Consider the following 25,829-nt stretch of genomic DNA (forward strand, 5'->3'; position numbering starts at 1 on the left):
TTGTACAATAGTAGTCTTTTAAGTACCTTACAGCAGAGGTTTTCCAAGTTTTTAATGCCAAGATGATCCCCCATCCTGAATATTGCTCCAAACCAGATTTAGTGAGCCAGTTAAAGAAAAAAACAAATCTGTAGAAAGGGAAAAGAGATTTCAATAATCCTTAATATAACTTTGGCAAAATATTTAAAAATGTATTTTATATATAATGTTTTAAATATTTAATCATTAATCACATTATTAAAAATATATATATAATAAATAATATTATTAAAAATAATATTTTTTTTTAATTATAATAATCTGTATTATATTTGTAAAATATTTAAACATTTCTTTTATATATAATAGTTTAATATTTTAAATATTTAGTCATTAATCACATTTTTGATTTATTTTTTAACATTTAAAGATTTTTTACATTTATAATATTTTTTAATAATCCTTATTATAATATTTAAACATTTATTTTATATATAATAGTTTAATGTTTAAAATAATTTAATCATTAATAACATTTTTTATAATTTTTTTTTTTTTTAATTATAATAATCCTTATAATATTTGTCAAATATTTAAATATTTATTTTATATATAATAGCTTAATGTTTTAAATATTTAATCAATCACATTTGTAATTTATTTGTTTAACATTTAAAGATTTCTTTTTTACATTTATAGTATTATTTTTAAATAAATAATATTTAGTTGCAACCATGTGCATGTTTGCTTTTTATTTCTTACTGTTAAAATAGGCCTACATTTTATATATTTTTCTCTCAATTTTTTCCCCTAGCACCCCCTTGGACAACAGCTTGAAATACAGTTAAAATACTATGGTATATGCAATAAATATCATTCAGCAACAAGTTATAAATCCAAGCTAACATTGTCACTGCATCAGTATGAAGGCTTTAACTCTCACTTGAATTATAGCAGAAACTCAAGGACACAGAGCAGTTCAAACTCACACACAGTTGTTTTGGTTCTACTTAAAGACTTTCAAGTGTCAAATATCTTTTAAAAAAAGCCTGAATATCTTTGCATGCGGGTCCCACAGTAGTAGAAACCCTCTGCTATGCCAAGTGCCAGATGTTTTTGAGTTCTGCAGTGAGGAGGCAGGGGGTTTCGACCTGCCCATCCTTTCTACTCAGCAGGGGCTTGAGGAGAGGCTCAAGGTACATAGAGATGGACTTCAGCAGCAGGAAAGAGCAGAGCGCAGGGGGTGTTTGTACGTAAATGAATGAATATTCTGGGCCTTTCAGCCTTTCTTTCCTGTCTTACAGCACTGATGTGGCCTGTTCCCCAGTCCTTGCTCTGAGTCAGCCAGACTTGGCTCTCTTCAAACCCTCTTCACAACTCCCAGCTCTGTGAATTGGACCGTGGGACTGTGTGGGTGAGCTGCGCATACGTGAGACAAGACAAGCCCCTCTTACGACCAGTTAAGATCTATTTTCCTGCTTAGTCCTCTTATTTCAATCCTAGTCTGTGCCCGTGGGCTGCAGACACACCCTTGGCTTATGCTGAAATCTGAGATGCCTTCTATTAAAAAGAGAGCAAAGCCTCAGTCTGACTGCAAGGAGGCTGTCAGTGTCCACATGGATCATATAGTGGAAAATAGCCATGTTGATATACAGGTGCTGGTCATATAATTAGAATATCATCAAAAAGTTGATTTATTTCACTAATTCCATTCAAAAAGTGAAACTTGTATATTATATTCATTCATTACACACAGACTGATATATTTCAAATGATTATTTCTTTTAATTTTGATGAATATAACTGACAACTAAGGAAAATCCCAAATTCAGTATCTCAGAAAATTAGAATATTACTTAAGACCAATACAAAGAAAGGATTTTTAGAAATCTTGGCCAACTGAAAAGTATGAACATGAAAAGTATGAGCATGTACAGCACTCAATACTTAGTTGGGGCTCCTTTTGCCTGAATTACTGCAGCAATGCAGCGTGGCATGGAGTCGATCAGTCTGTGGCACTGCTCAGGTGTTATAAGAGCCCAGGGTGCTCTGATAGTGGCCTTCAGCTCTTCTGCATTGTTGGGTCTGGCATATCGCATCTTCCTCTTCACATTACCCCATAGATTTTCTATGGGGTTAAGGTCAGGCGAGTTTGCTGGCCAATTAAGAACAGGGATACCATGGTCCTTAAACCAGGTACTGGTAGCTTTGGCACTGTGTGCAGGTGCCAAGTCCTGTTGGAAAATGAAATCTGCATCTCCATAAAGTTGGTCAGCAGCAGGAAGCATGAAGTGCTCCAAAACTTCCTGGTATACGGCTGCGTTGACCTTGGACCTCAGAAAACACAGTGGACCAACACCAGCAGATGACATGGCACCCCAAACCATCACTGACTGTGGAAACTTTACACTGGACCTCAAGCAACGTGGATTGTGTGCCTCTCCTCTCTTCCTCCAGACTCTGGGACCCTGATTTCCAAAGGAAATGCAAAATTTACTTTCATCAGAGAACATAACTTTGGAGCTCTCAGCAGCAGTCCAGTCCTTTTTGTCTTTAGCCCAGGCGAGACGCTTCTGACGCTGTCTGTTGTTCAATAGTGGCTTGACACAAGGAATGCGACAGCTGAAACCCATGTCTTGCATACGTCTGTGCGTAGTGGTTCTTGAAGCACTGACTCCAGCTGCAGTCCACTCTTTGTGAATCTCCCCCACATTTTTGAATGGGTTTTGTTTCACAATCCTCTCCAGGGTGCGGTTATCCCTATTGCTTGTACACTTTTTTCTACCACATCTTTTCCTTCCCTTCGCCTCGCTATTAATGTGCTTGGACACAGAGCTCTGTGAACAGCCAGCCTCTTTTGCAATGACCTTTTGTGTCTTGCCCTCCTTGAGCAAGGTGGGAATGGTCGTCTTTTGGACAACTGTCAAGTCAGCAGTCTTCCCCATGATTGTGTAGCCTACAGAACTAGACTGAGAGACCATTTAAAGGCCTTTGCAGGTGTTTTGAGTTAATTAGCTTATTAGAGTGTGGCACCAGGTGTCTTCAATATTGAACCTTTTCACAATATTCTAATTTTCTGATATACTGAATTTGGGATTTTCCTTAGTTGTCAGTTATAATCATCAAAATTAAAAGAAATAAACATTTGAAATATATCAGTCTGTGTGTAATGAATGAATATAATATACAAGTTTCACTTTTTGAATGGAATTAGTGAAATAAATCAACTTTTTGATGATATTCTAATTATATGACCAGCACCTGTATAGTACACTGTGTAAGGTGCCAACTCAAACAAACCCCTGTGTATTATCGCTCTTCAGTGAAGTTTGAGGGAGAAGATTTATGCTGTATTAGTGGTCTAGTATATTCATGTTGTGTTGCTCTTTTACTTGAGTAATTTTTCAGGGTGGGTCTGACATGGGTAAAGATGCTGTCTGACTCTACACATGTGCTAGAGGACATTGAAATGTATATAATGCATTTTGTGAGGATTTTTTTATTTTATTTTATTTAGCTTGTTTTGATGTTCTCATTCTCTATGACAGAGGTTTTCAACAGGAAAATCTGGGAACTAGAGCGGTACTGCAGGTGGTCCACCAATTATTATTTGATCTCAACATATTTTTGTGTGGAAAAAAATGAAAATATATGGTAAACAATAGAATATTTATAAAGCTAAATGTTTTCATTGTCCCCCCAACATAGCTTTTGTTGCCTTAAATACTTTATTACATGGGAGGAAAATTATATGTCAAAGCTTTTGTGTTCCCCTGAAAAACTTTGCGTTCTCTCGCAAAACGTCTTCATTCTTTGCGAACGAACGCAATAGTTTTGCAAGGGAACGCAAGGGTATTGTGAGTGATTTAGGCTATTTAGGTTTTAAATTATTTTAATTTCAGTTTTAGTTCTTAAAGGTGCAGTAAGCAACATCTGAGAAATGCTGTTAATATTTGAAATCACCAAAACAAACACATCCCTACCCAAAAGGATCACACCCCTATCTTGATAGCTCCTCCCCCAAATTCACGAACAAGCTATGCAACACAGGCACCTCCCCCCTAATAAGTGTATACGCCCCTTACTGCTGATTGGCTGTAAGGGGCGTATGGTTTTGGTGCACTTTCAACAGCGTTTCTCAGAATTTGCTTACTGCACCTTTAAGTTCAAAACTTTTTCGTTTTTTACGAGCGAACACAAAAGCATTGAAATATATTTTTCCTCCCATCTCATATTTTTTCCATCACCATGTCCCTTTAGGGGCTCCATAGTTATGTTATTTTGTCATTTTATTCGTTTTTTTTTCTTTTTATTATTGCTATTTAGTTTTAGTTTTATTTCACGTTCAGTTTTTATTTTTTTCCAGTTAACTCTTTCCCCGCCATTGACGGAATTTTCCATCATTTAAGACGGCGTTTTCCCGCCATTGACAGAAATGTCTGGCTTTCCATGTTTTCACTGTTATACGGTAGGGGGCGCTATTACACATCTCCTGAAAGAATACAGAATCTCCAGATCAAAACACAGGGGAAAAAAGGAGCAGAAACAAGTGATAAAAGCATTGCTTTTGCAAGTTGTAGTCTTTGAAAAAAAAAGCAATTTTCTCAGCTTTTTGCTCAAAATGTTCCTTTTGTTATGAAACTTACTGGTGCATCCAAAATGGTCAATATTCATATTCATGCTTTTTATTCATATTTTATGTTAATCATTTATGGCTTATGATTTATCAATATTACTTTTGATTTCATATATTCATGTACTCCTTTATGGTTATTCTTCTTGATGTCCATGGTGTATGCTTGCTATATTCAATTGGTCTTCAAAGTACGACAGGTCATGTTGATACGTTTGTGGTTAGATACTGGACGTTTGCCAAGTACTGCAGAAGTGATGCTTTCGGAATTAGTTGCTCATTTGAAATCAATGTACTTTTATATCCAGATATGTCTGTTTCTATTTCTGCTGACATGTGATAATGTAAGATCTGCAAAAATTCCCTTAAGGGTGTCAAAACAACCCCTATATCTATTTTCGTCTATTTTTGACATCGGACCAGTGTATAACCTAATGGATAAATCCATTTGACCTTTTCTTATTAGACCAAACATAAGTTTGAGTGGGATATAAGTTTTCCTATGCTTAAAGTGGACTGAGTCTTTGATAGTTTAGCTTTTCCTTTGCTTTTCTTTGCTCTTCTGCTTCTTCTCTTCTATCTCTCATTTCATTCTGCAAATGTCTTAATTTTGTTCCTTTTTTCTGTATATTCTTCATCTTCATCTATTAGATACAACACTCTGGATTTTACAATACTCTAGATTTTATTATTAACCATTAATTACTTAATTAATTTGTTTGTCTCTATAATTTTTAATTAATAAATTTGTTATTCCTTATTCAAATTTGATCTCTGACATAATCATTGCTGGACTGGCTGGATTTCATTTTCTCAAGTTTTTGCATCACTTACCCACATTTAAGAGTTGATAAAAAAAGAATGCATAAGCTAAAATAACACATTTTGTTTAAAAGCAGAGTCTCTTTTCTTTATTTTGATATATTGCATGTTCATATAAAAAAAAATATTCTGGAGGCCATGAAATATTTGTGAAAGTTATCAAAAACGCTGACGGTGGCTTGCAACTTTTTCTAGCAGGGAAAGAGTTGAACATTTTAGTGCTTTAGTGCCAAGGCAATATTTCTAACTTTCGTTACATAGGTTTTTCAACTAATATTTATATTTTATTTTATTTCAGCTTTATTTCAATTAACTTTTTTTTTTTAATTAATTTTAGTTTACGTTAATTAAACTCAGCAAAATAGTCACTTGCTAAAGCAACCAAAGCATACTTGAGTTTTTCTCTAAAGCATTTTATGTAACAATAAAAATTATTTCTTAGTAAATTATGTGAGAAGTTGCTCTTTTAAATTGAATCTAAGCCACCATGGTGAGACTCGCTGGAAAAACAGGATAGTATTTCCCTTGCGGGGGATAAGTGAGATTAGAGATTGATATCTTCACTCCCTACCCCTATGAGAGACCAGACTTCATCTAATGCATTACTTTCTTTTGTAAACATTTTAGGAACTGTATTGCAGTCATGATTAAGTGTTTTGAGGAAAACATAAAATATCACTTTTGGATCCTGAATTGAGCTTTTACAGTGGTTGAGCCTTAATAGGAGTGTTTAGAAAGACTCTGTGAACATTATCCAATGGGGGTGAATTACTGGGCTTCTTTCCTGATTTACATGTGAGCAGGATGTCAGCCACACTCCCACTGATATCTCCGCGTGGGCACAACTGACCAGCGCATCAAATGGGATGTGTGTACGTGAGAACAGAGAGAAGATGAGTCTCGGGGGTCGCCAGAGACCCCAGGGGGTGCGGGGATGGATCTGCCGCTCCGGCTGTGAGGTCCCACAATGGATAAGACGGTGGGAGAAAACATTTGTGAGTGTTTAGCAAAGAGCATTTGCATGGAATCTGGGCTCTCATCCAGAAGCTGTTTTCCATGCACACTGTAAGAACAGACCTGTGAGGAATTCTCCATCATGGACTGCTTACACACAAAACTCACTCTCTTTCTGCATTCATTACTTTCTATGATTAGAGATTAAAGGAATATTCTGGGTTCAGTACAAGTTTGACATCATTTGTTTACCACAAAAACAGTGAGACACTCACAATGTAAGTGAATGGGGCTAATCTGTGAACATTAAACAATTTCAATATTATAGCCACAAGATGTAAACAATTTGCTTGTTAACTTGATTTAAGTGTGGAAATAATAGCTTTCTGAACTTTTCTGTGTAAAGTTTTCTGTGTAAAATTTTCATGGCCCCCAGAATATTAGTATGAATGTCTAAACATGCAATATATCAAAAGAAAGAACAGAGCCTCTGCTTTTAAACAAACAAACAAACAAACAAACAAAAGTTTTATTATAGCTTCATGCATTTTTTATTAACACTTAAATGTAAGTTTTATAAAAAAGCAAGATTTTGAACAAAAAGCTGAGAAAATCGCATTACAGCGTGCATAAGCAATGCTTTTATCACTTGTTTCTGCTCCTTATTATAGAAGCTTTGTTTCTGCCATTAAAATAAAAAATTAAAAAATTTAATTGCGACTTATCTCACAATTCTGACTTTTTTTCTTGAAATTGCGAGTTTATATTTCACAATTCTGACTTTTTTTTCGATATAAACACACAATTGCGAGATAAAAAGTCAGAATTGTGAGATATAAAGTCAGAATTGTGTGATAGAAAGTCAGAATTGTGTGATATAAAGTCAGAATTGTGAGATATAAAGTCAGAATTGTGAGATATAAAGTCAGAATTGTGTGATAGAAAGTCAGAATTGTGAGATAGAAAGTCAGAATTGTGTGATAGAAAGTCAGAATTGTGTGATAGAAAGTCAGAATTGTGAGATATAAAGTCAGAATTGTGTGATAGAAAGTCAGAATTGTGAGATATAAAGTCAGAATTGTGTGATAGAAAGTCAGAATTGTGAGATATAAAGTCAGAATTGTGTGATATAAAGTCAGAATTGTGTGATAGAAAGTCAGAATTGTGTGATATAAAGTCAGAATTGTGAGATATAAAGTCAGAATTGTGTGATAGAAAGTCAGAATTGTGAGATATAAAGTCAGAATTGTGTGATAGAAAGTCAGAATTGTGTGATAGAAAGTCAGAATTGTGAGATATAAAGTCAGAATTGTGTGATAGAAAGTCAGAATTGTGAGATATAAAGTCAGAATTGTGTGATAGAAAGTCAGAATTGTGAGATATAAAGTCAGAATTGTGAGTTATGAAGTCAGAATTGTGAGTTATGAAGTCAGAATTGTGAGTTATAAAGTCAGAATTGTGAGATATAAAGTCAGAATTGTGAGTTATAAAGTCAGAATTGTGAGATAGAAAGTCAGAATTGTGAGATAGAAAGTCAGAATTGTGTGATAGAAAGTCAGAATTGTGAGATATAAAGTCAGAATTGTGTGATAGAAAGTCAGAATTGTGAGTTATGAAGTCAGAATTGTGAGTTATGAAGTCAGAATTGTGAGTTATAAAGTCAGAATTGTGAGATATAAAGTCAGAATTGTGAGTTATAAAGTCAGAATTGTGAGATAGAAAGTCAGAATTGTGAGATATAAAGTCAGAATTGTGTGATAGAAAGTCAGAATTGTGAGATAGAAAGTCAGAATTGTGTGATAGAAAGTCAGAATTGTGAGATATAAAGTCAGAATTGTGTGATAGAAAGTCAGAATTGTGAGTTATAAAGTCAGAATTGTGAGATATAAAGTCAGAATTGTGAGTTATAAAGTCAGAATTGTGAGTTATAAAGTCAGAATTGTGAGATATAAAGTCAGAATTGTGAGTTATAAAGTCAGAATTGTGAGTTATAAAGTCAGAATTGTGAGATATAAAGTCAGAATTGTGAGTTATAAAGTCAGAATTGTGAGTTATAAAGTCAGAATTGTGAGATATAAAGTCAGAATTGTGAGATATAAAGTCAGAATTGTGAGTTATAAAGTCAGAATTGTGAGTTATAAAGTCAGAATTGTGAGTTATAAATTCAGAATTGCGAGATATAAAGTCAGAATTGTGAGATATAAAGTCAGAATTGCGAGTTATAAAGTCAGAATTGCGAGTTATAAAGTCAGAATTGCGAGATATAAAGTCAGAATTGCGAGTTATAAAGTCAGAATTGTGAGTTATAAAGTCAGAATTGCGAGTTATAAAGTCAGAATTGTGAGTTATAAAGTCAGAATTGCGAGATATAAAGTCAGAATTGCGAGATATAAAGTCAGAATTGCGAGTTATAAAGTCAGAATTGCGAGATATAAATGTGCAGTTGTGAGGGACTGACATTTTTTCTCAGAATTGCGAGTTTATATCTCACAATTCGGACTTTATAACTTGCAATTGCATGTTATAAAGCATGTTGTAAAGAAAAAAAGTCAGAATTGAGAGTTTATATCTCACAATTCTGACTTTAGAAAGATGCAATTCTGACTTTATACTCTTTCAGAAGATGCATAATAGTGAAAACATGGAAAGCCGGAAAATTCCGACAATGGCGAGGAAAGAGTGAAATGTAAGTTGCGTTTTTAAAATTATAAGATTTACATTTCAGCTTTTGAATCCTTTGAAAATTGTCCCAGTTTATTTCTAATGTAAGTACCTCATTGAAACAGAGAAAAAGAGGCACAAGTCAAAATGATTGTGTTTTGCAATTAACATTTTCGCCAAAAATGCTGTTTAACGAGTTTAACTTATATTGAACTCAGAAACAATGCAGGTTTGATGTATTTACATTACTAGATGGTTATATGATTAAAATGACATGCTGTAACACACAGTCCATGGTCGTAGATTAAAATAGCCAACCGTACAACAGAAGAAAAATTCTGGCATTAATTGAAAAACGTTCCATGATGTTAAAGCTCCAACAAATGAAATCAGATATAATGGAGTAAAAAAACATGGCCTATTATTTTCAATGCACCCCTTGCTGAAAGCCAAGAATAAAGTCTGAAATCAACAGGCTGTTTACACTTATCCCCCCATCTGCTGGCACTGAGAGATGTTCTCAAGTGATAAGAATAGTCTTTTAGTTACACAGCACGAACCCTGGACAACCACAAGACAACATACGTTTAAATGAGTGGATGCAGTTGACACAGCTGGGAGGAACTGAACCCTCTGCCATGAAGTAATATGTCTTGTGCACCATAAAGCAGTTATATAATACTTTGATGAATCACTGCATGTCTGGACTCTAAATTTCCTTCAACACTGTATTTAAAGGAAAGATGCCCAAAGTGGAATAGCTTAACTTTCTGGACATTACACCCTTGAAAATAAAGGTTCCAAAAGGAGCAGGATCCACAGGGTTCCCCAAAGAACCTAAACAGTTCTAAAAAGAACCCTTTTTTTCTTATATGTGAAGAACATTTTAATAATCTAAAGAACCCTTTTCTACTATAAAGAACCTTTTGTGGAATGGAATGGTTCTATGCTTGCATATTACTATTAGCATGCATAATAATATTGGCTGTTTATTAGTACTTATAAAGCACAAAGTATTGCCTATTTCTGACCTTATTCTACATCCCTTAATCCAATATCTAAACTTAAATGCTAGAAAAACTACCTTACTAACTTTTAATAAGCAATAAATTTGGAGTTCATTGAGGCAAAAGTTGTATAATAGCAAATATGTGTTCCCCATACTGAAGTGTTACCAAGAAACTTAATTTTTATTGCCATGGTTTGATTATTTGAGTCTCATTTGTTCTAATGTGACTGTTGGTGCATTCACATGTTTTACAGGTATAAATCAGGTTCAAACAGATATGTTTTGAGTATTTAGAGTTTATGGATTTTTTCTTTAAACCCACCCACAGAGCAGAGTATAGGGAAAAAGGCATTTGGGATAGAGGCCAAAGTTTGGGGTACCTGCTAAATCTCTGGTTCCCATCGTTCCCCTTCCTGGAAGCACATGCAGGAAATGAGCTCACTAATAAAAAACGGTCTGTGACTACAGCATAGGCAGAAATGATTGGCAGTTAGCTGTTATAAACACACCGCTACACGACATCCACATGTTTCGGTTAAACGTGCAGAAATAATGATTCCCCAACAGTGCAGTTAAGTGGCCATGATTTAAAAACAAAAGTGTGGAATGAGAAATAGCTGAATGTTTTCAGACAGACAGATAGATAGATAGATAGATAGATAATGTTATAATAATGAAATAATGTTACTGTGCTATAAATGTCTTCTCAAACTGTTTTCCTAACCTATGGTTTGTTTTACTCATACTAAGGATTAAAAATGCACTGATTTACAATGAATAGGTTCTCATGTATTTCAGGAATGGTTAAAAGCTTAGTCCCAAGTCAGCATTCTTCTTGTCCCCACAGGAGGAGTTGTTGACCTCTGTCCTTGACCTATACAGTGTTCAGGTCCATGTCCTTTTTCCTTTGTAAATCAGTCATGGATTATGGTCAGAATGGCTATCCTGAGAAGCTTAAGAAAACAGAGGCTGGGTTTCTCTGGGACTGATTTGTAAGTGACCTCCACCTCATGCTCCCAGAGTAAAGGAGCTCCAGTTAGTCTAAATTAGGTCAAGTGTGCGTCCACTGATGATGTCTTCGTTTTTTCCAAATCCTTTTGCTCATAGTAGGAAGTTTCTAATAGGTGTTTGTGGACTTGGAGAGCAGTGAATTCTGGAAAAGCAACAGAAAAGGGGGAAGGGGAGAATTACTCAGTGTAAATTGGGCTTAGTTAATTTATCTCCTTCACGCATATCTCAATTCATCTCTTGAGTTCTTCCGTTTGAACTGGACGGTCATTGATAACAGCCTGTATCTGTTCACTGCTGCTCTGTCTCGTGGTTTCTGTGCTGAGGGCTTCAAGGCAATTATAGTAACTGAAAGACGCTTTATTAAACAGGATTGGGGATTTTCTGAAAGATGATTACATCATTTGATTTGACTCATCCATTTGACCACAGGGCAAAATGCCTTTGAACAAGACAATGATGCAAGTGTGGGCATGTTTTCCATAAAGATAAGTGTGAGTGAAGCCACTTTGAAACTTTTCAAGCTACAAGCTAATCCTAATTTTAATAAGACTCAAGCTACTGTTTATATGGTTCACCACACTATACAAGGGCAAAAAGTATCAAACTACATTGAAGCTACTTATATGATTTTTTTTTTAAATAACTATCAAATTATATAATTAATAATTTAATCAGAACCCTTGTACAAATCAATGTGGGTTACTATTATTATTATTTATTTTTGAATGAAACTGAACTGATAATTTGTCACTAAATAAAACGAATACAACAAAACAGCTTCTTCATTTATATAACTGTGTCATAGTCATACTGATGGGCTAAACATTTCCCTTAAAAAAATTAACAAAAATGCCATGCAGAGATTTTAATTGGTTTATATAATGTTCAATTACAAGAAATGTCTGAATGAACTGATTCACTAGAATGAATCTGCCTTTCCAACACTATGAGTAAAGCTTTACTGTTTCAACTGCAATGTGAAGTTTCGTTAGTTTGTCCCAAACATGTTCTGAAATGGCAAAAATAGTAATAGTAAACAATCAGTTTACAAAAAACAACAACAACAAAAAATCACATTATTATTTTTGTGAAAAGAAATCAATTTTTTTCATAGTGATTCTTGAGTGACCGATAGAAACTGACTTCCTTCAAAGTTGAAAACCCTGTAACTGGCCTTTTAAAAATTGCATGTAAATCGGTTGTTATGCTATATTATCACCAAATATTGGACTCATTGTGTGTGTGTGTGTGTGTGTGTGTGTGTGTGTGTGTGTGTGTGTGTGTGTGTGTGTGTGTGTGTGTGTGTGTGTGTGTGTGTGTGTGTGTGTGTGTGTGTGCATGTGCATATATCCACGCATGCACAGTTCTTAGGCCTTTGTCTTTCCATGCACATGTACATATGTGAACATGAACATGATGAACGTGCTCCTGAACACTAAATGTTTCTCTTATTTCCGATCTCTGCCATTCATTTTCAGTGGTCATTTTTGACCAATATCAGGTCAGATCAATGAGGCCTATAATCAGTCACTTTCAAAAAAAGAAATACAAAACCTGTCTTAATTAAAAGAAAATAAGTTGACAAAAAGAATCCAATATTTGGTGATAAAATAGCATAACAAGTGATTTATAAGCTTTTTTTTTTTTTTTTTGGTAGGCCAGTCATTTTTGACTAGGAACACCACAAGTGTAACCAGGTGGGAAAACTCCCAAAAAAGTACAAACATTATCCAAAAAATGTTGGGAAGTATTGTGTAAACAAAGTCAGTAAGTTTAGTCCAATGCAATAAAGGGATAGTTTACCCAAAAATGAAAATTTTGTCATCATTTAGGAAGATATTTGGAAGAATGTTTGTAACCAAGCAGATCTCGCTACCATAGTAGGAAAAAAAATACTATGGCAGTCAATAGGGGGCGAGATCTGCTTGGTTACAAACATTCTTCCAAATATTTCCCTTTGTGTTCAGCAGAACAAAGAAATTCATACAGGTTTGGAACAACTTGAGGGTGAGTAAATGATGACAGAATTTAAATTTTTGGGTGAACTTTGGGTGAACATTTTCGGGAAAAGGAAAATCCTCTCCTAGTCAAAATGACCCAAACACAACAAAAAGTTGTGGGTGAGTTTTGGTCTGCGTCTGGTATAGATCTGGTTTACTTTTGGCAAGCTTTTGGGCCGTAATTCCTTGTGGTATTTGGGCCAAACTCCCAGCCTAAATTCAAACAGATTCTGCGGCATACCAATCTGCTATCTGGGTTAGCTTTCAAAAACAAAATACAGACTATATGTCAGGCATTGTGCTATACACCCTTTTTGGCATATTCATAACCTCCCTTGAAGGAGTGAACACACTCCCTGACACACTCACAAACACACCCTCACGAGCCTTTACATGTTAGGGTGTGATGTACTGAGACATAAAAACCCTTTGTGAACACAGTGTTTTAGAAACAGGCTCCAGTGCAGACGATGCTTGTCTGTGATCAATATGTTCATTCACAAAGCATCAAAGACTTGCACAGCCACATGAAATAAGTCTTCCTCTTTGGCTGTAGCAAATGATGAATGAACAGTGTCGGATCCAACAACTCACAAAAATATTGCTGGCTTGCTTTTATGTCTGAAAATAACTTAATAATGTCATCTTGTTTACTAATGCAACCCATTGCCTTAGACATTACTCAAGCTTTTATTGCTTTTATTTACTCAAAGTGAATTTTTACAGTTAATCTAAGCACCCTTTTGTTAAAAGGAGTTTTGAATCAGTTTCTGTTTTCATTATAAGTGCTCTTTTTGTCACTTTTCTCATTTCTGCTTGTGATTTACACAGCACTGTCCTAAAGAAGACAGCATTTTCCCAGGATTTGGTATCCATATCCCAAACCGCTACAGCCTCAATCCCACAAACCTACGCACACTTGACCTTGTTCGTGTGGGCTGGCAGCTACACCTGGATCCAATTAAATGTCTCTCACATTCCTCTTGTTATTCTAACCAAGCCCCGAACTTAATTCTATTGTGTTTTGCTCGCTTTATAGGCAATGCTGTTCATGTGTCTGGATTGAGTTCAAGTAATTCTACATCTTACCACACTATTTACAATCTCTAATCTGCATATTTAAATTCATAAGAGTGCCCACGACAACATTTAGAGCAGAAAGTAATGTTCTCCATTTTAATGACTGACTAATTGTTCTAAATAGTCCTCACACTTAGAGTCTAAAACGTCTGTCTTGAGCCTCTTGGGTCTGTCTTTTGTGCTTGCCGGTGTATTTCTCTCAATCACTCCTGTATTAAACACTTGTTAGGGATTCCCAAGGCAGTCTGATTGCCGTTGGCCCATTGTGTTTTTTGCATGAGAATACACTAGTATGTGTCTCCCATTATTCTTGCCTGAACGTGAAACCCTCTCCCCCATCTGTCGACCCCCTCAGCGGGCCACCATGCAGCCGGAGGACAAAAGGCTTCAGGAAACATTAAGACGTGACAATGGCCCTCAATCAAGGTCAAGCAAGAGAAGTTCCAGAGTTCAAGCATGATGAATATTACCAGTCATTAGGCTAGTTAACTTGGTCCAATACAAGTCATTCTAACACCTGTCCAATTTCTTACAAAAATTGACGTGCTTGTGTAAAAATGGTCTGTTTACATGTTAAAATGGGAAGAATGTTTTTAAGTGTTATGTACAATCCAGAAAAAAAAAAAAAAAAAAAAAAAAAATATATATATATATATATATATATATGTTAGCCTAATCATTTGTGTATGAGTACAATGTCTGTGTAAAGCTCTAGTGCTCCATCTAGCGGCAGCTTCAAATAAGGCCACAAGGTACACAAGCAGTCTTAACCAGTCCGAACTGGTTTCAACCGTGTCCTTTCACTGTCTGCCATCTAGTGGATTTTTGTGACATTGTTGTTCAGCATTTATCCAATTTGCCTCACGCGGTGCATGATAAAACGTTTCGTCAAGTTGTCCAAAATAAATGATTAAAACCTTAGATACTCATTACACATAAACTAAAATACAGTTTTTATCAACAAGTCATTCTGAGTAGACTTTTTGCTGCATCTAATACACCTCTCCACTTTGCTAGGGCATTTTGTGTTTCCTGCCTGTTGTTTTTAAATGTGTCCCAACATTTAAATGCTGGGTTTCCCATGAGTTATCTATATGTTTGCAAAACAACAAAGGGATATTTTAATTAAAAGATATTATAGCATGGATGTAATCCCCAAGGATTTGTTGGTAAAGGTTGGGGGATTGTTATATCTGATTTGTGTTGAAAAGCAAATATAAAATCTTTGAGAGAAAATATATTGTATATATATATATATGATATCACTTGATATACATCTTATCTATTAACCTGATACATTAGGTTTACCATCTGCTGTATAAAAAAAAATAAATTAAAAAAAAAGTATTCCAGGGGAAAAAAATACTGCAAAAATAATAAAAATGCTTTAAGGTATTAAAAATAAATATATTATCAAAACTTATATAGTTAGACAAATATGCCCTCATAAAGGTAAAAAATGACCCTTAAAATGTAATTATCTTATAAATTAATGAATCAAATAAAAAGCACATTTCTCATATTGTTTGAGACATGCTCGTATCTCTTGTGACAGACAAGCAAACAAACAAATAGGTAGTCTGTTCTAATGACTGTTTTATACAAAAGATTATTCACTTCTTCTCTGGCAGCCTAGATAAATCAGCTTAGGAGATCAGTTGTGGTGTCCATTCCATTTCAGGGTCAGTGTGCCATGCAGCCCTAGTGGTCACCTTGGGGTATTGCACTAATGCACATTGCTGAAAGCATTCATTTTACATCATTGTTTATTTCCGTCTAATGGGTGGGGGCAGTTGTTTTTGAGCTATGTTCAAATAAAGACATTTTTGAAGAAAATCTAGTGATTTTATAGTAATTTACAACAACAATCTAACAGTCTGCTTGTACTCTACTGCGACCAATGGGCCTTTGTGAGTCCTCTGGTGAGGCGATCAGCAGCACGTTACACGGGACAGATGGCGTGGCGTGCGTGCAGCCTTCAAGCCACCATGACTGTCTGGGTTTATGGTCAGCCATTTTGTAGAATTATTGTATGGAAGACACTCAAAGTATTCCGAGTTCATTTGTGCTGAAATGTAACACTTTTTTATTTGTATGTGAGGAAAATAAATTACTTATTTTCCTTCTCTAATGTGTTGGTGTTCACTTTTGGCTATTTAAAATACACAATTTTAACATGATCTCCAAATTGATTTCGAATTACTGGAGTATTTTAAAGGACACGGACATCGCTTCCAGGCGCCAATGAGAACAAAGAATGGGCGGATTAACAGTTTGAAAGCTTCATACTGACGTTCTGACCGTCCCGTCTAAAATCTACTGCGCGCGTATTTCCAACCAATCACGTAAGTCTACAAAGACCGATTATGTTGATAAGCGTGATCCGTTTGAGCGACAGGCTGGTCCGCCAATCACGGGTTCAAAAATAACAACGATCCAATCAGAGCGCAGTGAGGGCGGGATCTCAGAAAGGGGGTTGGGTGCGAGGTATCATGGAGGATCAGTTAGAGAACGGCAGCCATTGAAGATAGCCGAGCCGTAGGTCCGTGCTCCGGAGTTTCTGACAATTTTTTTTCTTTAAGCGGTCTAACCCAGTGCAGCAAACACCAACAAAATGGAGATGAAGAAGAGGATCAGTTTAGAGCTGAGGAACAGAACTCCAGCGGAGGTGAGCGCTTTCATTATTTATTTTTCCACGGAAACAAGAAATGATGTTAGTTCGCAACCTGTCTATCCTGCACTTACGGAATAGTCAGTAGACTCCGCTGAATGGCAGCACGGCTGTAAGACCACATGGGCGCTCACAAGGATGCGAATAAGATTTTTAGTCATGGATGAACGCATCGCAGAATGCATATTTAGACCTATACAAGATGATTTAAAACAAGTAGTCAAAATAATCGTTATTTGAGCGCGTAAAACTCTTGTGAACTCGTTACACGGTCTCCTTCGCCATTACATTAGACTTATCGATGTGGGCGTCCCAACTAGTACCTCAAAATAATATGCTTCTTTTTTTATTCGATGGTTCAGAAAAAAAATGTTTATTACTCAACAAGTGACGTCCAATTCGGTTACGATGTTATTATAGCCCTCGATACGATAATGTTATCGCTTCAAGCGGGAAACAGTAGTAATTAAAAACAAAACGTCATTGTTGTTATAGGCATTCATAGCCCAAACGGGGCTGTTTATGCAAAATATCGCGCAAAACATCACGCGAATGAACGGCTTATCTGCTCACATAAAAAGTTTATTGTAGGCAAGCTTCACGGACGCGTACCTCACTATGGCTTCTCTAACCTAGTAAAACGAGCAGTTTCGTCTTCCAAAGGCGGACATCTTACTATCCATCTCTTCGACATTAGACATTCAGGGGCACTTGCCTTCGGTCTTCCTCCTAAGACTCTCAAAGCCATTATGTTCAGAGTTTGAGAGCACAAGCACATATCGAGCGAATGTCAGGTCAAACTGCATAATTAAGCGTTCATGGCTTCTGCAGCGCCTCGCTGTGTGTGTGGTGAGGATGGTGTGTGTGAAATGCTGCTCGAGTCTCCGTGTTGACGGGCGGGGAGTGGAAGTCATTTTGTTGCATCAATAGTTGAGACGTAAATGCCGGTGTTTTGTGGCTTTGAATCTGTTTTTATTAATCGGAGTTGAGCGATTTCTGATACACAATGCCTACGTGGTGTGTGGAACGGAATAATTGGCGCGTAGAGCCAGAAATAGTCGCTCGACAGTTTAAAAAACACGTTGCCATTTTCTTCCACGCTTACGTTAATGGCGTAATTATGTAACCTCCGGTAACATTATTTATTACCGAAGTTAAACAGTATTTATTCGGCTTTATGAAGCCGTTTTGGATATCCGTCACCGTTTTATTAATTGAAGGAATGTGGCAGATGGTGAAGGGGCGAGCCCCCCTTCCTCCCCTCCGATTTTAGTAGATTATTGTAGGCTTGCCTGAACCGAAGTAGAGGAGCACGCTTCTTTTGAATGAGGGATCTGATGGATGGGATCTTTTACACGAGCTTGAGTTAATGCTCCTCTGACGGAACAGACGTGTATAAATGATACGTGGCTTTTAACTCGGGTGTATCTTGCGTCACTAGCAAAATATTACCATCGCGAGCGTTTTGAAAATCTTCTTGTGAAACGCTGGCAGTAAATTCAGCCGTGATGAAGGGGGTAAACATTATCAAGGCTACATTGCTCACACATCACGTGCTGAAAAATGTAGCAGATTTCCATAAGGGCAACAAGTTATTGAATATTTAAATATTATGGCTGCAGTGCACGACAGTGCGCGTGCGCGTGTGTACACGTTTGAATGTGTTGTTATAAGAACACGAGCACGTTCCTCAAAAAAGCCCATAATCACAGTTTTATTTATTTTAAATATTCATAAAGTTTCTAAACTATTCAGTTTAAGTTTCACTCTTGTTTAGACAGATAAACATCCATTCATACTCACAACAATACCTTAAATTATGTCTCCCTCCCCCCCCATGTTTAAATACTTTAGTCATGAAATGAAAATGCATTTATTTTCCTCAAAAAGTGTAAATACAGTGGAGCTGTTGGGGTATTGTTTGTTTCTGCAATCCGAACTAGCAACACTGGCTCAACCAATGGCGTGAGTTTGGGGCGGGACTTCGTTTGTTCGACCAATAGCAATGGGGGAGTGTTTGAGAAACCTGTTAGAAAACACTTATTGTTTTTGCAGTTCCTTTTGGTGACACTAGTGGTGCAGTAAACTACATACTTCACTTTAGTCTTAATATTTAGAGAGTTAAACCTTATAAAAGTCTTAAAATACACTATTACATATTTAAGCGTTAAATAATGCTTAGTTGTAATATTAGCAGTTATTAAATGTTGCATTGTGGTAATTCATGGCAATAGCATGAAAGAAACAATGTCTTTGCTCACCAAGTGCCTGTTTATGTTCATCTGTCCTGCAGGTAGCAGAGCTGGTGGTGGATAACTGCCGCTCGAGTGACGGTGAGATTGAAGGCCTGACAGATGAGTTTAAGGAGCTGGAGTTCCTCAGCATGGTCAACGTGGGTCTCACCTCCCTGGCCAAACTACCCTCACTGCCAAAACTGAGGAAGGTCAGTCAAGAGATCGAGCATTAATTTCAGAAAACACCAGGCAAAGTTCTCTTAACAAGAAGATCTGTTGTGTTTCAAGTTCTAACTATGCAGAAAACCGATACCGTAACACAGTTTACATATTAATGTAGACACGTTGTATTATTAAAGTGTGCAAAAAAAATGGATGGAGAATGCCTAATGGAAACTTTAGTAGTGTGATGTGGCAAAATATTCATGTTAAATATATTGCATGATTAGAATAGTAAATCGGTCTTATAAGCATATAATTGGGTCTATACATTAAGTATATGTTGATTATTATTACTCAATACTTGTGTAATTACACTGTAACAAACAGTGGCTTCTCATTACATTGTGCTATAATTGTATTTTATTTAAAAAAAAAAAAAAAAATTTGCCAACATGTTTATTTCTTAACTTTCCAGTGTATATTAAGTTCATTTTAAGGGCAATTCTCTCTTTTACAGTTGGAGCTGAGTGATAATAACATCACAGGGGCACTGGAGACGCTTGCAGAGAAATGCGCCAACCTGACTTACTTAAATTTGAGTGGCAACAAGATTAAAGAACTCAGCACACTGGAGGCCCTGGTAAAAACACTGATGCGTTAACACCATATTTCTGAATAAATATAAATATATTTTGGAGATGATATCTTTAGCCCTTCAGTTAAATATTTGATGTATGATTTGTTCTTCAACCCTCAGCAAAACCTAAAGAACCTGAAGAGTTTGGACCTGTTCAACTGTGAGATCACCACGTTGGAGGACTACAGGGAAAGCATCTTTGAGCTTCTGCCTCAGGTCACATACCTGGACGGCTTTGATGCAGAAGACAATGAAGCTCCAGACTCCGAGGCTGACGATGATGGTAAGAACCATGAGTTTGATCACACAGATAATTATGCTCAACCATACATAAAAGTATGCTACATCAAGTCATTATTTCTTGAACTGTTACACAGATGATGATGAGGATGGCGAGGAAGGAGCAGGGCAGCTCGGGGAGTATGAGGAAGAGGAGGAGGATGAGGAAGGCTCAGAGGGTGGAGAAGTTGGGCTGTCCTATCTAATGAAAGAGGACATCCAGGTGATGTAGCTTCCACCTGTTTTTAACATTCACAATGAGTTTTCGAAAACTTTACCTCTTAATAACAACGGATTCCTTCTGTAACAGGATGAGGAAGATGATGACGACTACGTAGAAGAGGAAGAGGAGGAAGGAGAGGGTAAGCATTAGTTATGCTACCAAACATCTTGAAATTGTCGCTTTTGTGTGGAACTGTTCTTTAATGACTGAAATTTGTACTCTGTGCAGAAGAGGAGGCCGGTGTTCGAGGGGAGAAACGAAAGAGGGACGCAGAGGATGAGGGCGAAGATGACGATGAAGACGACGACTAACCCTTTGTTTGACTTCTTAGAAACAATATCCAAGCTGTAGATCAACCCTGAAAAAGACCGTGATCTTGCAGATTGTTTTTCTCTTTGTAAACCATAGATAAATCACTGTAGAGGCTAAGTGTTTTCTTTTATAAATACATTATATATTACACTATATAAAAGGGGTTTATTGACAATTCATTTATAGCCATTCCAAGTTAATTCCCAACACGTAAATTGGGTTTGAGATTTCCCGATTGTAAATAAGCTGTTGGACGGCCCGTTCGAGACAGCGCTAGGCTTTCACCACTGAGAGGAGATGGCAAATCCACAAACTCCAGCTCCCCAAGACCTCTGTGAGGAGGCAGAGTGTTTCCTGCTCCTCATCTACCTCTCCAGGTCTCATTCTCAGCCCACCACAGAGCAGCAAGCCAATCATCTCCAACCGTCAACCCTTTTGTTCTTGGATCAACCAATCGCTGCCAAGGATCTTGTCACACTCTTTATATGGGATGGTCTCCACTTGATTAAGCTTTTCTGGTAGATCAGGCTCATGTAGGCAGACCAGATGGTATGTGATCTCGTGAATTTTAAAGTGTGATGTATGTAAATGTGATGTAAATTGAGCAAAGATCGGGAGTCGAGCTGTAGGTTGGCAAATTGAATTTTAATCTCCAAGTAGTTTTTTAATAAAGAGTTCAATTATGTGAGCAGTTTGCCCTTTCTCACGTTTTATGCAGAAGTCACCTATTTTTGACATCTTAGACGATAAAATCAAGATTTGTTTGTTCTTAAGAGAAATGCCATTGCTGGAAATTTCTCATGTTCAGGTTTAACAGCTTTGTTGGATTAAACAGTACCCTTGAGTACCTTTCTACCTTTGTCTTGCTGTGGAAACAGGTTAGTTTCTACCTTTTGTTGAGGTATTTTACAGAGTAATACCTTTAATCTAATGTTCGTATGGCAATATGTATATAGTATCTGTTTCAACAGGTTTTATTTTCCTTTTTTTAATTAATCTGTTTGGTCAGTTGTTTTAATACAAATCACGTCAAAGGACTTACATACACGCAGGTCACCTGTTTAAATTTCAAGTACTTGGTTGTTGTGTGAGTGTTGTATTTGGGGTTTTATGGGCTATAAACCTCTCTAAAAAGGATTTTAGTTGTTGGATTTTGATGTTTTGTTTTAATGGGTTGTTTAGGGTGTTTTGTGTCTCTTTTTTAAGTTTGCAAGCTCCTTTGTCCAATTATGAGCTCCTCTTGAGTTAGTTGTAATGAATGAGTGACTTGTCCTTTTGATTATTAAAATGGCATAACTCCATGGGATGTTATGTTCAAAGATGGACCTTTGTCTGCTAAAGATTTCTGTAATTTGATTACAAAATTTTGGATTTTCTCAAAATGAGAGCCGTCTGGAAGCCTCGTACATGGGTGCGAAAGCACTGTTTTTAACGTCTCCAAAGTTGATGATAGGAAAAATGTGTCCTGATAAAAATGGCAGTGATGTTTCAATCATTTTTAGATGAATTTGAAAGATTTATAAAACCCTTTCAATGAATGCAGCCTGATGTAAGTTTGATGTGGAAAATAAAGGAAAAACCTTTCACCATAATGTCCTTGTGGTTTAGAAAATGTTTTAATTTTGTGGTCTTCAAAGACGAAAGAATACCAGCAATATAGGCGGTCAATTAAATAGGAGTTTTAATATATTTACACAAATCCCAGCTCAAGTGCAATTTGTTGACAACTTTATTTAGCTTGAGGCATGAGCTCCACAAGCCTGGAAACAGCCTGCGAACTTTAAATTTATACCACACTGCCATCTGCAAAGCCTTGTATTTAGACATTTATCATTTATGAGTTACACAAACTTTAAGCAGCGGAGCATAGAAGAAAAGGGGTGTGTCATGTGATCAACAGACAGAGTTACCAAGAGCCTCATCAATTAATCAGGAGTGAAGCATTCACCATCCAGCCAATAGGAATACACCTGCATCACTGGAAGGGTGGAGTCACTATGATGCTCATTAATTATTCATAGATTTGGCAAGTGAGTGTTTCACTATAGGTGATTATTAGTAACAAGAAGAAATATTAAAATGAAATACTAAGGAATATCAAAGCATATTTATATGGCATGCAACATACAATTAATTTATGTTCATTTAAATCCATATAATCAATAGCAGTAAATGTAATGATCTTCAATTTCACTGGTTACGGAGAAAGAAAAAAAAAAACTATTTAATTTGAGACCAGAATGTTACATGAACTTTCAAACCTGTCAGCATGGATAATATCACACATCAAACTTCAACGTTTTTTAATTTTATTAAGAAATTAAAAGATGTTAAGTTTAAAACACCGTTGGTCCATGATTCATCTCTCGTTTAAGAATTCATACCATTCACAGAAGATTATTTATTTTCCACATTATTTTCTCTTTTATTGTGTTGCATTCCATTGACTTTATTGTCTGCTCTTCTCTGGAGAAAGACTTAGTTTACACCTAGCTGAAATTAACTCTATTAAACATTTGTTTACCCAGAAATGTGTTCTCAGGACAAGTTGACACTTTTTAAATGTTATACATTTATACAACTTATTGTTTTTTGTGTTGGTCAAAACTCTTTTGGTTTCATTAATTGTATCATGTTTCATAATTGTGAAAAGCCAATAATAGCCTGTTTAATTGCATGTTGACAATTTGCCCAATATTATATGACAAAATGCCACAATGAATAGTATTTTTTATTATTCTGAAATGACATCCAAACTTGCACTGTAACATGGCTGTTAGACCACTTGAGGGAGCTAATTTACTAGTAATACGTGTTTTATCTTAGGCACAAGATCATCCCCACATTACCATCACTTGCCAATAGCTCAGGAGGCTTTAAGAAGCTTCAACCATGTTAATATATTCCTGTGAACATAGTTCAAGACTATAGATAAAGCTAAGGAAAGGTCACTTAAAATCTTTGTGTTTTTGTTTTTTTCTTTCAATTTCAAGAGCAACCCACATTTGTTTCATGACTGTAGAGTCTGTTTGTGATGTAGTGTATTTATAGACCACACGAAAAGAGTATTTCAACAGAATGCTTCAGCTGTGCTCATGTACATTACAGCTTAGATGAAACTACACACACACACACACACACATACACACACACACACACACACACACACACACACACACACACACACACACACACGGCCTAAAGCTCATCCATGTACAGTCTGCCTCAACCCCCACAGCAGCTGATGAGCTGCAGCCGTCCAATCAGAAAACTCGAGCCTCTGTAAGCCTTATATGGAGTCAATGCAGTGAATAACCAAGATTGGGTGAGCAGTTATGATGAGTAGCCATTTAGCTTTTGTTATGACACAACATCTTCATTGCTCTGAGGGGGAACCTTTATATTACCAATGCTTTATATATGCCTTACATCAGATTCAGATAAATAATAAACCCACAAAATCCCTAGGAGGCCCGAGGTGAGTGAATGAAAAGACGAGTGGCGTGCAAATACATTAGGCCTACACACTCAACCAACAGAAATTTGAATCCTCTAATCTGTACTTTGAGAAGTAGCCTACATTTATAGAAAACCGCTGTAATCTGAGGCAGACTTTGATTTGTAAAATTAGTTTTTGCATACGTCAACAGAGAAAAGTTTTCAGTTTAGACCCAGTTAAGTCAAAAGTTTTGTTTGCTTGTTTGTATGAACATACAAGGATGAATCGTTCACAATAAGATCTATAACATGCATTTAAAGTGTTAGTTCACCCAAAAATGAAATTTCTGTCATTAACTACTCACCCTCATGTCGTTCCACACCCGTAAGACCTTCATTCATCTTCAGAACACAAATTATGATATTTTTGATAAAAACTTTTTGTGCGCCAAAAAAACAAAACAAAATAGCGACTTTATTCAACAATATCTAGTGATGGGCGATTTCAAAACACTGCTTTATGAAGCTTCGAAGCTTTACGAATCTTTTGTTTTGAATCGTGCCAAAATCACGTGATTTCAGTAATCGAGGCTTCGTTACGTCATAAGTGTTTCGAAATTTCAATAGTTCACGTGACTTTGGCAGTTTGATAGTGCTCCACACCACTGATTCGAAACAAAAGATTCGTAAAGCTTCGAAGCTTCACAAAGCAGTGTTTTGAAATCGCCCATCACTAGATATTGTTGAATAAAGTCGCTATTTTGTTTTTTTGACGCACCAAAAGTATTCTCATCGCTTTATAATATTAAAGTTGAACCACTGTACTCACAGTAACTGTTTTAAATATGTTTTTAGTAGCTTTCTGGGCATTGAAAAAGAAAATGATATTGCTAGCAATGGAGGCCTCCCTGAGCCATCGGATTTTATCAAAAATATCTTAATTTGTGTTCCAAAGATGAATGAAGGTTTTATGGGTGTGGAACGACATGAGGGTGAGTAATAAATGACATAAATTTCATTTTTGGGTGAACTAACCCTTTAAAGCTGACAGAATAATAAAACTCGCTCACCTAAACTGTCCTTTCTTTTTCTCACATTTGTAGGGTTGAAAAGCCCGATTCATTCTAGTGAATCGGTTCACGGTAAAAGGTCATCTCTTTTACGCTGGAAATCCGATTTATTATAGTGAATCGGTTCATTCTGAGGGTTCTTGTGAATGAACAGATTCAAGTCCATGTACAATGCTTTCGACTCGGTTATATCAGATGAGGTGTTTTGCTGTATTTAGTGTAAATTTACCTGTTCAAGATTGATAGTGATGCACTCACATTTTGCCAACAAAAATACAATTATTAAACCACTGAATAGTTTTTAGTATATTTTTGTATATCGACATTTTATATACAGAAATTTGTGGGTGATCTGTACTTTGAGAATTACTTTTATGGCATATTTTTAGTGAAAACTATGTGTAATGTTAGGCAGAATTTGATTAGTAAAACAGGTTTTGATCTGATTTTTCAGACTAGATGTTAAGCAAGGTAACTGGGAAGTCTTTTTGATAAGCATGCTTATATACCTAAATATTACTTAAATTGATTTGGTCATGAAATACTTCACCGTAACCGTAAACAGCTGTGTTACCCTGTCATCAAACCCCATAGGTCATCTGTAGACCAATCAATCGATCATTATTTCATCAAAATCATGGGGCTAAAGTCATT

The 25,829-nt window shown here is 36.2% G+C and overlaps 1 protein-coding gene across 1 annotated transcript; it reads left to right on the forward strand.

Annotated features, from left to right (window-relative positions):
- The first annotated feature begins 16,602 nt into the window (after positions 1 to 16,602).
- Positions 16,603 to 21,990, forward strand: anp32e (acidic (leucine-rich) nuclear phosphoprotein 32 family, member E). Its single transcript, XM_051872919.1, has 7 exons — positions 16,603 to 16,817; positions 19,114 to 19,263; positions 19,734 to 19,856; positions 19,974 to 20,136; positions 20,231 to 20,355; positions 20,443 to 20,494; positions 20,584 to 21,990. The coding sequence occupies exons 1-7, from the start codon at positions 16,764 to 16,766 to the stop codon at positions 20,664 to 20,666; spliced, it is 750 nt and encodes a 249-aa protein (XP_051728879.1). The 5' UTR covers positions 16,603 to 16,763; the 3' UTR covers positions 20,667 to 21,990.
- Positions 21,991 to 25,829: the final 3,839 nt, after the last annotated feature.

The sequence above is a fragment of the Ctenopharyngodon idella genome, chromosome 19, assembly GCF_019924925.1.
Source record: "Ctenopharyngodon idella isolate HZGC_01 chromosome 19, HZGC01, whole genome shotgun sequence".
Lineage (NCBI taxonomy): Eukaryota > Metazoa > Chordata > Actinopteri > Cypriniformes > Xenocyprididae > Ctenopharyngodon > Ctenopharyngodon idella.

Bases quoted from the DNA above. Each gene is read 5' to 3' on its own strand.
- anp32e (XM_051872919.1), top strand. From the start codon at position 16,764: ATGGAGATGAAGAAGAGGATCAGTTTAGAGCTGAGGAACAGAACTCCA. The intron at 16,818-19,113 runs GTGAGCGCTTTC...TCTGTCCTGCAG, and splicing joins GGAACAGAACTCCAGCGGAG to GTAGCAGAGCTGGTGGTGGA. The intron at 19,857-19,973 runs GTAAAAACACTG...TTCAACCCTCAG, and splicing joins TCAGCACACTGGAGGCCCTG to CAAAACCTAAAGAACCTGAA.